Here is a 14,357-nt window from a genome sequence, read left to right on the forward strand (position 1 = left end):
CTACTGCAGCAGGTGTTTGATAAACTGCAGTGTCACACAATAAATTCAAAAAGTTGGGCTATATAGATGTTCCAGTGTTCTAGAAGTCTTCAGGCAGCCACTACTTTCTACTAGCAGAACATATGCCTGTCCTTCAGCTACTGACTGGTCTTACTGGACATTGAAAAAAAGCTTGAGAAGCATTTCACACATATTATTTCTCTAAGAAATTGACTATATTCTTTTTGTTTTCTTTTGTTTTAGTAACATAAATAGTATAAAAACAATACCTTTTCATATCTATGTCTTACTTTGGATTGTTGCAGTGTCTTTCTTGATATGTGACCCCACTTCCACAAGTCCGAGTACATTGTGACCACTCAGACCAGGCAGACCAGTGGCCATTTACAGGCTTGGGTCCATGATCACCATATTTGACACACTGTCCTCTTCGACACCACTGCCAAAAGAATGCCAAAAAATATCCCATCAGAGTTAGTGGTACCTAGTAGGTGCAAAACAGGAAAAAAAAAAAAAAAAGAAAAAAAAAAAAAGGACATTTAAAAGCTCAAGTGCTTTAGCCTAGTAAACCAAATGTTTCCAATTGAGATCTGTGAGATAGTTCTCAGTTTGACAAGAACTCTGAAGTAGGACATTGGTTAATACAATGGTATAACTAAGCAGTGCCTTAAAACTTGTCCAAGCTCTGAGTTTAAGATCTTTGAAGTACAAGTTTTCAAAACTGTTCTTTTGCAGAATATATTTTTGGGTAATGTTCCCCAAAAAATCCATGTTAATTGATGGTCCTGGGCTGTCAGAACTCCAAAACTTCCCATGTTATTTAAAAATTCTGCTAAAATGTTTCCCCTTTTGTCAGTCACTTACCATATTTATACCACAAGCTGTTCCTTCTGCTGCTGGCATGAATTTTGTTTCACATCTGTGACCCACTTTATGGCACCAGAGAGATTTGCAAATATCCTGAAAAGAAGAAGAAAAAATACTAATCCTTCATCACAAAGTTGGGACAGAGTTTCCTTTTTTTTCTTATATAACAACTTTATAAATCCTTACCAGACTTCCAAGTTAATGCACAGTAGTAAAACAAGAAACTTCCTCCTTTTGCCACCTCCCACATCCCATGAAAGTTTTCATCAAAGCTGTATTGCCTGTTCATTTCCTTAAGTATAAGGAAATAAGCATAAAGGCAAGGTCTTGGGTCTTATGTATTCAACTGCACTTCTTATGACTCCTGAAAAGAACAAATTTCCCTTTGAAACTCCTCTGGAATGGTGATATCCCTTACAGGAGGCAAAAAGCCTTCAAAGCAAATTGCCAAGCAAGGTATGGTAGATAAATAGCCCTGGCCCCTGGAAACCTCAGTGTTATTTTTACATATTTATAGCATTACAAGAATATCAATAGTTACCTTTACAAAGCTGAGGTTGCACACTTTTGCTCTTATTCCAAATTGCCATTTGCACTGGGTGTCAGCATCATACATCTGCCCTGGCAATTTGTCAGGGTATTTATACTGTCCAGTTTGCTTAGGTTCATCAATCAGGCAGGCAGCTTGAGCTGTACTGTAATGAGAATGTATAGTAATAACGACTATGATCTTCGTATCAAAACAATTTGTTACAGAACAGTAAAAACACGTAGCATGGTATACAGTACTTTTAACTAGATTTATAGTCATGTACTGAAATAAGAATATCTGGTTGCAGGAGCCAAAAGATCTTGACATATCTTGTTGGTAGCCTGACCTGAAAACTTTTATGAAGGCAGGAATTTCCAGCGTTTGTGACTGAACAAGAAAGAATTATGTCACTTTCTTCAGTTCTCTTTATTTGCATGTAACCAAGAACAAGTTAATCTATTCTGCTTCTTTCCTGAAGTGGGTTCCCAAAATCAGGAGACAATGGAGACAACACAGACACCAGCTCATTCCAGCATTCACATAGTATGGATTAATAAACAGAAGCCTGCTGCAGCTTGTGTGCTTTAGGTTGGATGGATCCAGCTAAATGCCAAAGGTACACTATGATCTGATTTTTTTCCTTTATATCTGCTTGAGAAACCATATATTTGGAAGGTCAATCTATGCTGGATATATCTTCCAAGTGTAAGACTTTTGGACCATACTGCACACTGTTTGATTTGTGTAATCTGAATGTGCTGCATCATTGAGGAAGGCAAAATCACCAGAGCTCTTTCTTTTTTCCCTTTTACTGCTTTAAGATACAAATTAGAATTCAAGGATTGGATCCACTGAACATAGGTGCCCGATTCTTACTTTAAGGAATTAACATCTAAAATGCCCTTATTGGATCTATGTCTCAGTACCTGTTACACACTTTTGCATAATGAAGTATAGCCTACCTATGTACAACAAAATCAATAAAAGGAAAGTTTTACAAGAAAAGAGTGCAGTTCTGATGACATCAAATATAAACTAAAATACAGCTTGTTTAAAAGCATCTCTGAATAATGCTAATACTCTGGAGAAATAAATAGCATCTTTCTCTCTCTCTCTTTTTTTTTTTTTTTAACTCCAGGAGCAGTATATGAAAAACTTAAAATTAAAACCGAAAACTTAAAACTCATGACATGAGCTAGATCAAGAGAGAGATTCTAGGGAGAAAGCCCACTAATGTTAATTTACATTTTGTAATGACTTTGGTAGCACTGTCGGCTCTCTTTTATGTTTACTTCCTGCTAATTCTGTAAGAAACCTAGTCATTAATGTAGGAGATTCATAGAGGATGAAAGTCATTCTTTTGAAATGAGGCAGGACAAAGGCACTTAAATACCATACCACCTATATGCCTCAAAAGTCCAAGTGTGAGAGCTCAAATAGTGCACTGGTTTGAGTACATTTTAAAAGAGGTACATTTCACACTTAAGTAATTTTTATGTCTGTTCAAAAGTTCAAGCCCAGCTAGTAAGATACATTCCCTGGCTCTGGCCCAGATTTACATCTGACCTACCTGAGAAATTTGTTGAGATACTGCCTGCTGCATACAGACCAAGAAAACACTCCATTGTTTCCTGTGAGTGTGGGAGACATAATATTTCCCTCAGCTTTTCTACAAGGATTTCCTTCTCCATCATGAATCATACCAAAGCTGAAAAAGAGCCATACATAAGAGTAAAAATGTTGATTAATCAGAAGCCAGAAACAATTTGAGGCAGGAGAAACACATTACAGGCAACACTTCTATGACTGAAATCCACAAAGAGTTGAAAACAGGCACAAACCACCACAAAAATGACAGTTATTATGAAACAAGCTCCATTTAGTAGCACTCAGATTTTACTGCCTTCCGCTAATTAGAAAAAGATAGTAATTTTTCAAGAAAGACCCGTATTGGTGATGAATAGGAGCTCTGTAGTGTGAGCCCATGACAAGACAGTGGCATCTAATTACCAGCTGCAGACTGTATCAGAAGTTTTACATTTAACCATTTCTTATTTTTTCATGAAATCCTGCCTGTTTGTTTTTTCATGAATTGCAAGTGGAAGTTATTATCATCTGTTTTATGGTACATCTAAAATGAGCAGATGCATTCAGTCATGAAAGCGTTTCCCTGCACTTTATAAAAACAACTGTTGCACTTGGCCGCCTTGTTGGACGTTCCATAAGAAGCCAACAACTTACGGTATTTGGAGTCAACTGCCTGTTGCTACTAACGATATTGCTCTTAGAGGCAGTACAGAGAAGAAGTCTACTATATCACCTTCTTCAATAAGCAGATTAACAGCTGATGAATTCCACGCAATATCATGGTGAAACAGAGAGATTATAAGAAATTCAAGTCAAAGCTATTGTTCTTTGTCTTTGCAGTCTTAGTCAAATGAGGCAAATCAATGTCAAAATCAGGTTCATACTCTAGATGCTCTATGTTCACATCTCAAAAATATTAAGTACTCTATAAGGAAGAAAAAAAAATCAGTCAACCAAACAAAAAAGCTGCAGCTGATGAGTTGTGCAGATAACTGTTGTACAGAAATTACCCCAGAGCCTTACTAGTTAAGGACAGCGTGTAGGGCCAATTGAGGAAAACATACACAGTATAAAAAGAAGCATTTAGTAGCATTAATAATAAGTAAGTAATAATAAAAGCCACATTAAAAATGATAAATGATGCGGAGTTTATGATCATAATAAATTTAATTTTCAGGTTTTGTTTCACTATGTTATATTTACTCATTGTACAGAATATTTGTGAATTTCAGTATGTTCTGAATAGAAATTTCATAGTCTGTTACTTCAACATCGTAGTACATTGGCAACTTTATAAATGCAATGTGTGCATGTGCACAGAATATCCAATTTACTGGGCTCAATCCTCTATTATAAATCATTGCAGGCTCATCAGTTACTGAATGTGTTGCCATCAACTGTGGCTCCAAGCGTGCTAAAATATATGGCTCATTCTACAAATGGACAAAAAAAAATCCCAACTGAGCTAATATTTTATAATCCTTCATAAGATACAAGCTTTGTTCACATGCATTGCAGCCAAAGAATCCAGTTTTAATATCCACCAACATAATGGGCTCTGAACTCCCAAAGAAAATGTTAAAACCTTCAGGTAAAAACAAAGTACTTAAATGAAACCATAAAAGGAGTGTAACAAAGAGGTGTGTAACTTTCAAAGACACACAATGAGTGAAATGAGAAAACTCCAAGAAATGTCCTGTATGCATCATCTTGTCAAAGAAGTACATTTTACCATAGTATGAACCTTCATTAATTGGCACAGAACATCACTTGTTCTCCAACACAAACACACAGCATAAGAGCACTTCTTAACCTGTTACATAAACACCGATCAGTAGACAGAGATCCTGAATGTTCAGAATTGCACTGAAGTACCTCACACCTTTAGGTGATGAAACTCTTCCCAAAGCTGCACTCTGCATATTTGTGATTGCTAGGATTTCCTAGCAATAGTTTTCAGGACATTTTTCTTCCACAAATCTCTGTACCACAGAGACCAAATTCTGTAGTTTCACACATCACACTAGGTAGTCTCAGGAACATGAATATGAACATAGGATAATAAAGCCAGTTTGTATCTGGGGTAGATATTTTCCAGAATGTAAGATGTATATCATCAGGCAAGAGTATAAAAGTATATCAAAGGCTATGTAAAGTAAAAATCAAAGGCAGTGGTGGAAAAGAAAAAAAAAAATCAACACTGAAGAAAAGATATTTCAAGTGTAATCTCTCAAAGTCAGTAAGAAGAAAACAAATACAAAGGAAGGAGATTAGTCTACCAAAGGAGGTAATTCTTGAAAAATGAGCTATGGTCATGATTCTCTTCCTAATACTGATCGAAGGGCATTAAAAATCTACTGAGGTCAGTGAAATTGCATTAGTGTGGCAGGAGGATCAAGCCCTATGCATTTCAAATATTTGGTCCTACTGAATGCATTGGCTCTGTTCCCATGGACTTCACTAGTAGTTGGATTATTCTTTAATTCCTTGTTTCCCTTCAGAAACTTGTGAAAGGGTCACTCATGTAGACGTTAGGTCACAGTATATACTGTAGAGCATATTTGTACAATGAAAACTAAATAGTCTTGATTCAGTCATGCAGAATCAGAAGGATTCATGCCTTGAGCAAACAGCAGAATACAGTAGCACTACTTTTGAAAGATACTGTGCACAAAAAAGTGACCGTATCTCCACACTTTTTCTAAGCCTCGATTTCAGTTTTGTTCCATATAGAGTAGTGATGCTTCTACTCTGCCAGTGGTTAGCCAGAATTCACAGAATCACAAAATCCTTGGGATTGGAAAGGACCTCTGGAGATCATCTAGTCTAAATCTCCTGCTAAAGCAAATTCCCTAGAATAGGTTACACAGAAAAGCATCCATTCACTTACAAATTTAGCTATAGGAGGAGCAGGTGAGACTCATGAAAGATAACTTACTTGTGTCCAGATTCATGAGCAATTGTAAAAGCCAGTCCAAGGCCTGTATCTTCATTAATGGTACAACTACGGTATTTGCTGCACATACCACTGATAGGTGCAAATCCTGAAGGAGGGAAATGGTAGAAAAGGTTGTTCCTCTACAGAATGCTAAATACATATATCATCTGCACTGATCTTAATAAGCCTTTCTATCACGACGCAAGATGGTTTTCTTCTTCACCAGATTTTTTATGGAAAAATTAAAGCAGACTTTTATTTGACAATAAAGGAGATCCTGTATAAGAAGTTAATGCAAAACAAACCTAACCGTCCTAAATGCACTTTATTGGTAAAGATTATTCTTTTCCCCTACATATCTTACTGTTCCCAAATAAGGGAGGAATCTCATTCAAGAAGGGCAAGTAGTCACAATATAAAATACAAAATGTAAAATATATCAAATAAAAGAAGGTCAAAACAAATCAAATCAGAATGGCTCGTAAACATTTTCAAAATCCCAAATATTCCTTCTGGAGGTGATAATTCAGAAGAACGTCTTCAGATGGTTTAGTTTGCCATTTTTGCCAATGCAATAATACTAGAAATCTTTCTCTTCTAGGTACTCCAAAGAAAACTATGTAGTATTAATACTGCTCTTTCCTGTTCAACAAGTCTAACATTATATGCAAAAATGACCTTTCTTACTTTAAGACACTTCAGTATCTATAAATGAAGATGTTGTTGTTCATATCCAGAAGTTTTCATATCATACCTAAAGTATCACAGGGCTCATTTTTCCAAGAGCAGATATCAAAACCTGTAAGCAAGATGGCATGGTCGTGGCGCTTTCCATTCTTCCCAACCAGAGCAGATTGCCATTGACAAAAGCTATTCAGTGACTGGTCCGCATGGTGGTTAATCAGTAATCCACCCTGTAGGTATTTCAAAGACACAGAAATAAGATGCTTCCATCAGTACTTGAGAAAAGTCACTGAAGGAAGAAGAGTTAGTTAGGGAATAGGGATTTTTTTTTTTCTATATGAACTTATGCATTCCTATACTTATTGTTTGTGAGGACCAGCTGATGAATGAATGTATTAGAATTACAGAATAAAACTGAAGCATTCCCCAAATAATATTTTCAGAGTCAACGGAATTACAGCATACAAATACATTTGATTCCCAATTAAGCTGAATACTGAAACATTTTCAACCCTGTCATCAATATGTGTGATACTTCTCTGGAGGACAAATAGTATCCAGGTAGATGAATACCTCACGAATTTCTTTTCATCAGAAAGTTTTTTTCTTCTTCTCTTTCAGGACCACTGACAAAACAGTCAGCTCCATTCCCACTTCTGCTATATGCTGTCTACACTCTGGGACTTTTGACTCCTTCCTTCTGATTATCACACCAGAGAGCTTAGTTCAAAACCTTTCAATGTATTTAAATGATCCTTAATTAGATTTCTCTTTACAACTCTCTCTAAGAAAATGCAGGATTACTGTTAAGATTTATTTTAAGTTTCTAAAGAACATTTAGAACATGAAAACTAAGATTTAGTATTAAAAAAAGAAAAAACAGTGGAATGTAGAAAACATGCTTTTTGAGGTTTTTGTTATTTCAGTTTTCTTCTTACATTTTATGTCATAACAAAACTCTAATGAAAGTTCACATACATAAAATGGGAATATCCAGTGCTCCCTGTGAACAGTATGAAACAAAATATACACCACCAAAATTCTGACACGACTTACAGGCTCTTGTTCCAAAAGGAGGAGGCTCACAACAATAATGTTTATGTCACTTCCAATTGTTCCATCTTTAAACAGACTAGAAACCTGCAATGATTATTGAAAAAGAAACATTAAGTACATATATAAAAAATCCTTTTAAATTAGGCTAGACATATGGATTGAGTTATCACGTTCAGCTTCAATTTTCTGTACATTAATGAAATTATATACCTTGTGGGATTAATCCAAACCCAGAATTATGCCCCAAACCACTCCACTTATTTGAAGTGAATTTTTATTTCAGCATGTCTGACTCCTTTATACTACACAATGCACATTTTAGAATTTAACATTTTAAAATATTTTCCAAACATTTATGTTCTTTACACTACAGTAATCTAAAAACCTTTTTTAAAAAAGTTTTTTGACCTAAGTAATACAATAGATGAGGCCTGAAGAAGAGCTTGTGTAAGGTGTGCATGCTCTTTTTGGTATCACCATTTGTCTAATGAAAGATACGAGTTTGACATGACAGTATTCCACAGGAAAAACATCATAACATACTTCAAGTACATCAGATCTTACCATATTCATAACTGTTAAAATATATGTTGTTACATTTTCCTTGCCATGTTTCTCCACCATTTTTTTATCTGCCACAACAAGAGTTTCAACATTTAGACTTCCATTTTTCTGAATTTTAGCAGACGATCTCCTGAACCTAGCAGAAGTCCCATATTCATCTGAACGAATATATGTCTCTTCTGTGGGTGGCTTAGGTGCATCTAAAAGGAAATAAAACTCAGTCTGGGGAAGGGTTCAGATCAGTTGTGAGCAATTTTCATCAGATAAGGAAATAACAAAGATTTAGTGCCTTAGATTATTTTTACAGTATGTAATACTTCTGGGTAGGAAGCTCTTGTGTATTTATTAAGAAGATCTGATTCCTTTTTCAGGGTAGGATGATTACAAGAAGAGAACTAAATAAGAAAACCACATATACATATATAGTGTAATTATTTAATTAATATAATAAAATGGTGGCATCTGTGGCAAAAAAAAAAAAAAAAAAAACAACCAAATTTTAACAGAATACCTGCATTTGTCCTGTCCTGAGGTGTTTGGGATGTGCTACTTACATAGCAGGGTTCATAAAAAAACTCCACAACAGATGTCCACTACCAGCACAGAAAAGAAATGCACACCACAAAAGTAAGATTCTTGTATTCCTATTTACATGTCCTGTAGACTAATCCACAAGCAGTAGTTTTGCTCTTGGACGAGCTTCACTGCTGCTAATAGAACCTAAGCAGAAATATGCTTCAAGCATGATCTACTGACTACAGTCACCTCTTATGATCTGAAGCCAGATTGTGAGAAGTTTGAAAGACGATTAACTTTTCTAGCCCTTACAAACTCCCAACACAGGAAATTTTAAAATATGGTGAGTTGGTCAAGCTATCTTTATGACAGTAGAAGTGGCAGACTGTTCTTCCCTCCTACTGTTCAGCAAGTTTTGGTTCATTTCTAGGTTAGGATAAATTAACCTTGAATATAGGCAGTGTTAATAGAACTGATTTCTGTTCTGCTGCATACTCGGTGCTTGTGCATTTGTTTATTCAAGCTAAAATTTTCTATTCCAGGTGGCCAAATTAGATGTTCTCATTTAATGCAGGAACCAGCACTGTGTAAAAGCTGAGGAGCACATGAATAATTCTGAATTTGGACAGGCAGTAACAGAGGATAGAGTGAATAAGATGTAAGAAACTCAAGTGAACAACGCAAATAAAATAAAACACCACAGAGCACATGAGCTATTCTAGCAGCATTTCATTTGGTCTGAAACAGTCAACAGGAAAACCAGACAGGAGGAAAAGGTCTTCTGTAATGAGGTAGCTTTGACCTACCTCAGAATGCAAACATTTACAATTTGAATCACTTGTGCATCTGGCATTTGAAGGCTAGCTTTCAATTCAGGGAACAAGGCTTCTGAAGAAGCAGTCAATTTTTAAAAAGCAGTTTTCAGGCTTCAAATAGGCCTTAGTCTCAGACAGCCATGATTTCTACTATCTCCTTTCTCATTCTTTCCCTTCTATTTGTTTTTTCTCTGTATTCCCTTTATGGCTTTTGGAAAAGGAACTTGCTCAAGCAGGAAGCTGGAAGAATATAACTGGATTGACAATATCTTCAATACTGTGTGCAATCCTAAATCCAAAAGACCCTTATTAAGAAACTGAAGTCAGAAGCAGATCAGCTTTCAAAGAGAATCAACTGAACATTCTAAGTACAAATATAGAGTCCAAAGGGACTCTAAAATGCTTAGAAATCTGGGGGCCTAATGAAAGACTCGGAATAGACCTTGGCAGGATAATATATTTTAAAATGTTTTTTAGAAAGTGGCTCCAAAATTTTATTTAGTTAGAAAGTTCTTTCTGAAGATCTCAGTTGCTGAAAATTTCATTATCATCTGGTGAGTTCTGAAAGATTTATTCTCCATCTGTCATAAAAGAATGATTCAGAAGGCTTCTCTTCCATCTTCAAGCCTATTAATTATATTTCCCCAAACTAACAGGGAACAGTTCAGGGACTCTCTGTGGAAGAGCAGCAACCTAAAACAGAATAGCTTACTGAAAACTATGTAAATGTCAAAAAAAAAATTCAGGCAAGGGATCTTTTAATCCAGCTAAACTAAACAGTGATTCTGATTGCTTAATAAAGAAATTATGAAATCAATTTAAAGAAATAATCACATTTCCCACATCTATTTTCCTTTATAGTCATACTATTTTGAATTATTACATCTCCATCACAAAGCTGACTACGAACTGCAGGTATCACCATACAGTCTCTAAGAGCCACTATCTCAAACAAGGAGAGAAAGTTTCCTTACATACATTTCTTGCGACGTCCACAAAAATGTTGCTTTTGAAACCTTCCATGGTGGTAACCATTCGCTTGCGCGTGATACTTGTGGTAAATGTGAGTTCTATGATGGCCAAGAGAAAAGGATTTGGGATTGGACTCTACTGTGTACCGGTGCACCTTTTCTTCAGCTGTTCGTTTATATAAGACATGAGGATGATGTCCAGCAGGTGATGTGTAGTTGTGCTCCTGCGCTAGCTGCTGAGGTAACGGAGATATAAGGAATTCGATCTTCCGTGTCCTTATCAAACCTGACTAAAAAAAGGAGCACAAATTAGAGGACAATTATAAAGGTTTACAACTGGAATGTGCTAGTCTTAAAGTGATCTTCCAAAGCCTCTATCAGACTGAAATGTGGTCCTCTAAATCAGATTTACTCAAGATTTAATCTAGATAGTCTTCCCAATTAAATACACATTGTTTCACTTTGAATATGGCCAAGTTTCATGTTTGGTAACAGAACAAAAATGTTGTATCCCACAGTATTAACATAGCACTTTCACACAGTGTTACAATTAACTTTTTAGACAATATTAATCCTGGTATGAGGTTAATCTAAGCAGAAATCTAAGCATGTTATGGTACAGCAGTGCAAAAATAAAGCATCTAAAAATTTGAGTGCCATCATTCAGTGATCAACTTCCAACAATTTAATCAACATGAAGCAGTTAACAATTTTTGTCCTCATACAAAAAAACCTGATCAGTGAAATCAAGTATCTTGTCGTTCTTGGAGCCCAAAGGACCGAAGTATGGGAAATCTATGTTGTATTTTTCACATAGTGTCTACACATAAAAATCCACATGTGATGAAGTGTTTCCAGGATCAAGGCCAGAGAAATGTGGGTGGCACTGAGGAAGTATTTCCATGCAGCTCATTAATCAGTTATGATTTTATTTCATTTCTTGGTTTTGTAAAACATGTAGCAATAAACACTCCTTTTTACCAAGTCAAAACCCAAGAAGTTTCATCAGGTAATTCTATTACATTATATACGTAATACTAGATACAGATTTTTGTTTTGCATCAATGAAGCTCAACCATGTGCCAACACTATCCTGCCAAAAACTGACATCCCAGGAGAACTACATATCTCTAATGCTTCAGAAAAAATATGTGCAGACACACAAATGTCAATTACAAACCATCTTGTCCAACATCTCAAGTCCCAGCTCACAATTCTATCTCCTTTCTCAAAAGACATTCTCTGAAATGTGCACATTAGACAGGTATTGTCTAATTTCACTTCTGAAATTGATGCTTTTCTTTAGCCAAACCTCCTGCATCCAGAATGCCAAAGATATCCAAAAGAGAACAAATTTTTATGCCCAGTACAAGCCCTGTACTTTTTAATGATTTTTGAAATTTTCTGCACTTTCAGAACTGTATCCCATGAGGAAAAATCAACAGAAAATGTAAAGCAAGTGAAAATGAGAAGTTACATGTAAAATCTTCACATCTTTAACTGTCTACTAAGTCAATACTAAAATTGAATTTAAGTGTATTCCAGTTAAAAAGATATTATGGAGACATACAAGTTCTCCATACTCCATCGTCAAGCACTATGCACTCTGCAAGGAAATTCACTTCTGTTTTACCAACTCAATTGCTCAATCTTCATCATGCTCTCTGGTATGGGGACCTAATGATAATACTGTTAAAATCATATTGTGTTCTTCATTTTGACAACATAATTGAAGCCATATTATTAACTGGGATGGTCTGTTTGATTCCTGAAAATTTCTATGAAAATAAAAATAGATCATATTATGATTCACAATTTACCCCCTCTCCTTTCTTCAGCACAAATTCATAATAATATATCTACATCTACTTGACATTCTAAATAAAGGCTAAAATTGCCTCTGTTGATAAAAGAGAGGGAACACAGACAAGAATTTAGTTTGTCTGCTCACTGCATAATAAGTTGGCATATTTCAAATGTCAATTCTCATTTGGTAATGGTAAAGTACTTTCCTGTAGGAAAGAAGACTAATATTTTAATCTTTGTGATGCCATTATACAATTTAAAAGTGGTTCTCAGATGCAATCTTTATCTTCTGAAATGTACTGGTAACTGTGAAGTGCTATTTTTTTTCTTCCTGCTGGAAAACAGAAATGCAGTAAATCTGATTTTTATTTCCCCATTTTAAAGATTTCCACATCTGAAATTATTCCTGTAGGATTCATTTTGTAAATGAATCAAACCATATGGAACAAAGGGTTTTCTGCATTTTCCTATAAGAAACCATCTCTGATGTACACCAACTTGCACCAAATGTAGCCCCAAATGTAATTTCTGTATTTAACATCATAAAGGCAGATTAAGAATTGTGGGAGGGGAAAAAAAAAGAAAAAAAAAGCAGACTGAGTTCTGTACTTCTTGAATATTGCTGTACCACTTCACAGGCTGTCATCAACAGAGTGCCTCACAAACATATTCATTTTTTTCCAGTAGGAATGATCCTGAATCTCCCATAAGACTTATTTTTTGGACTTTACATCAGATGCATACTTCAAAATGGTAACATCTGGTCTTCCCATGTTGTCAAGAAGAAAGGAGAAGTGCCATGCAGCAGTCTGGACACTCAGTCACAGACCATTCTCCATTTCTTTCCATTTCTTTCAGGTATGTGATGGTTTCAATGAATCACATTAAAATAATCTCTTTAGTATTTCAAAAGCAATGCTGAGAATGCTGACCTGGCTTCTGACAGAGGCACTCCTCTGGATTGGTGGAAAGTGGGCAGTGGGGCAGTAACTGCCAGATATCTTTCTTGTAGGTTCTTGAGTGCTTTAGGTAAAGTAAAATCGTCTGCGACTGTGGCTGGAAACTATGCTAGCTGAGAAATATGGAGCACAGGAGCAGGACAGTAGCACAGAATCATCTTTTCTAACTTCCCACTGCCAAGGAATTTCAGCTCCTTGAAGCAGACTGAGTTTTGGCTAGTCTGTACTCCTGGGCAGTGTCAGTGTCCTTTGGAATTTTTCGTACATATACATGAAACATCACTGTTAGATGCAATACATTTCTCCACCCAAGTAGTTCAGTAGATTTACAAATATTTTCAAAACTGTCATGGAAATTTTAAGTATTAGATTTTCATATTGCCAGCATAGCTTTAAGTATACATGTGCTTTTCCTTGAATTAGAACCTTTCCATTAACTTTGATGGGTTTGAGACCAAGCAAGAAGAGGAACAGATAAGTCCAGACCCCTTTTTTTTTCTTCAGATTCTCTGCACTTAGAACACCACGAGAGAAAGCAGCATGGCAAAATCTAACATTTTTAACAAGTCTAGACAACACAGCATGAAACTGACAGGGGACTCCCTCTCTCCCACTGTGGCTATCATTAGCAATAGCAGTGATTGTGAGAATATGGTGGGAAGGAAAACCCAAGAGACTGCTCAGTTGGAATCTGCTGTTCTCTTGTTCTTCCTTCAAAACATTTGGTGTCCTTCTTTAAGGCATATTCCACACCACTGGGAAGTAAATTGAAAGACTGTGTAATTGAAAGATCTGTGTAGGTAGCAAATAATTCAGAATCAATACATTGGAAGAACTTCCAGTTTATTTGCAGAAAAGCTAAGAACAGATTGGAAGGTAACATTCTTCCCACTCATTATGTGTAATGAAATGTTTGCTCAACTTTGGGCTAAAGAAACTTTCAGACAAGAATACACCTTCATAAGATACCTAAATATCAGGGGGTTAACAACAAGGTAAGGCACTTGTTCTGTTTTCTTGGTGCAGTTCAAAAGGAGGACAAATCTCAAAGAGAAGTTTAGA

The 14,357-nt window shown here is 35.9% G+C and overlaps 1 protein-coding gene across 3 annotated transcripts in view; it reads right to left on the bottom strand.

Annotated features, from left to right (window-relative positions):
* The window catches only part of ADAMTS18 (ADAM metallopeptidase with thrombospondin type 1 motif 18), a 72,281-nt gene that overhangs the window by 30,823 nt on the left and 27,101 nt on the right, over window positions 1-14,357 (bottom strand). For all 3 annotated transcript variants that reach the window (XM_090149375.1, XM_090149377.1, XM_090149376.1), the window contains 9 exons: window positions 10,538-10,820; window positions 8,229-8,428; window positions 7,665-7,748; window positions 6,679-6,838; window positions 5,925-6,030; window positions 2,970-3,107; window positions 1,409-1,562; window positions 865-960; window positions 291-439 (listed from right to left, as the gene is read on the bottom strand). In XM_090149375.1, the coding sequence (XP_090005501.1) occupies window positions 291-439; window positions 865-960; window positions 1,409-1,562; window positions 2,970-3,107; window positions 5,925-6,030; window positions 6,679-6,838; window positions 7,665-7,748; window positions 8,229-8,428; window positions 10,538-10,820 (1,370 nt within the window). The remainder of the gene's footprint in view (window positions 1-290; window positions 440-864; window positions 961-1,408; window positions 1,563-2,969; window positions 3,108-5,924; window positions 6,031-6,678; window positions 6,839-7,664; window positions 7,749-8,228; window positions 8,429-10,537; window positions 10,821-14,357) is intronic.

The sequence above is a fragment of the Phasianus colchicus genome, chromosome 13, assembly GCF_987193195.1.
Source record: "Phasianus colchicus chromosome 13, bPhaCol1.hap1.1, whole genome shotgun sequence".
In the NCBI taxonomy this organism is placed as follows: domain Eukaryota; kingdom Metazoa; phylum Chordata; class Aves; order Galliformes; family Phasianidae; genus Phasianus; species Phasianus colchicus.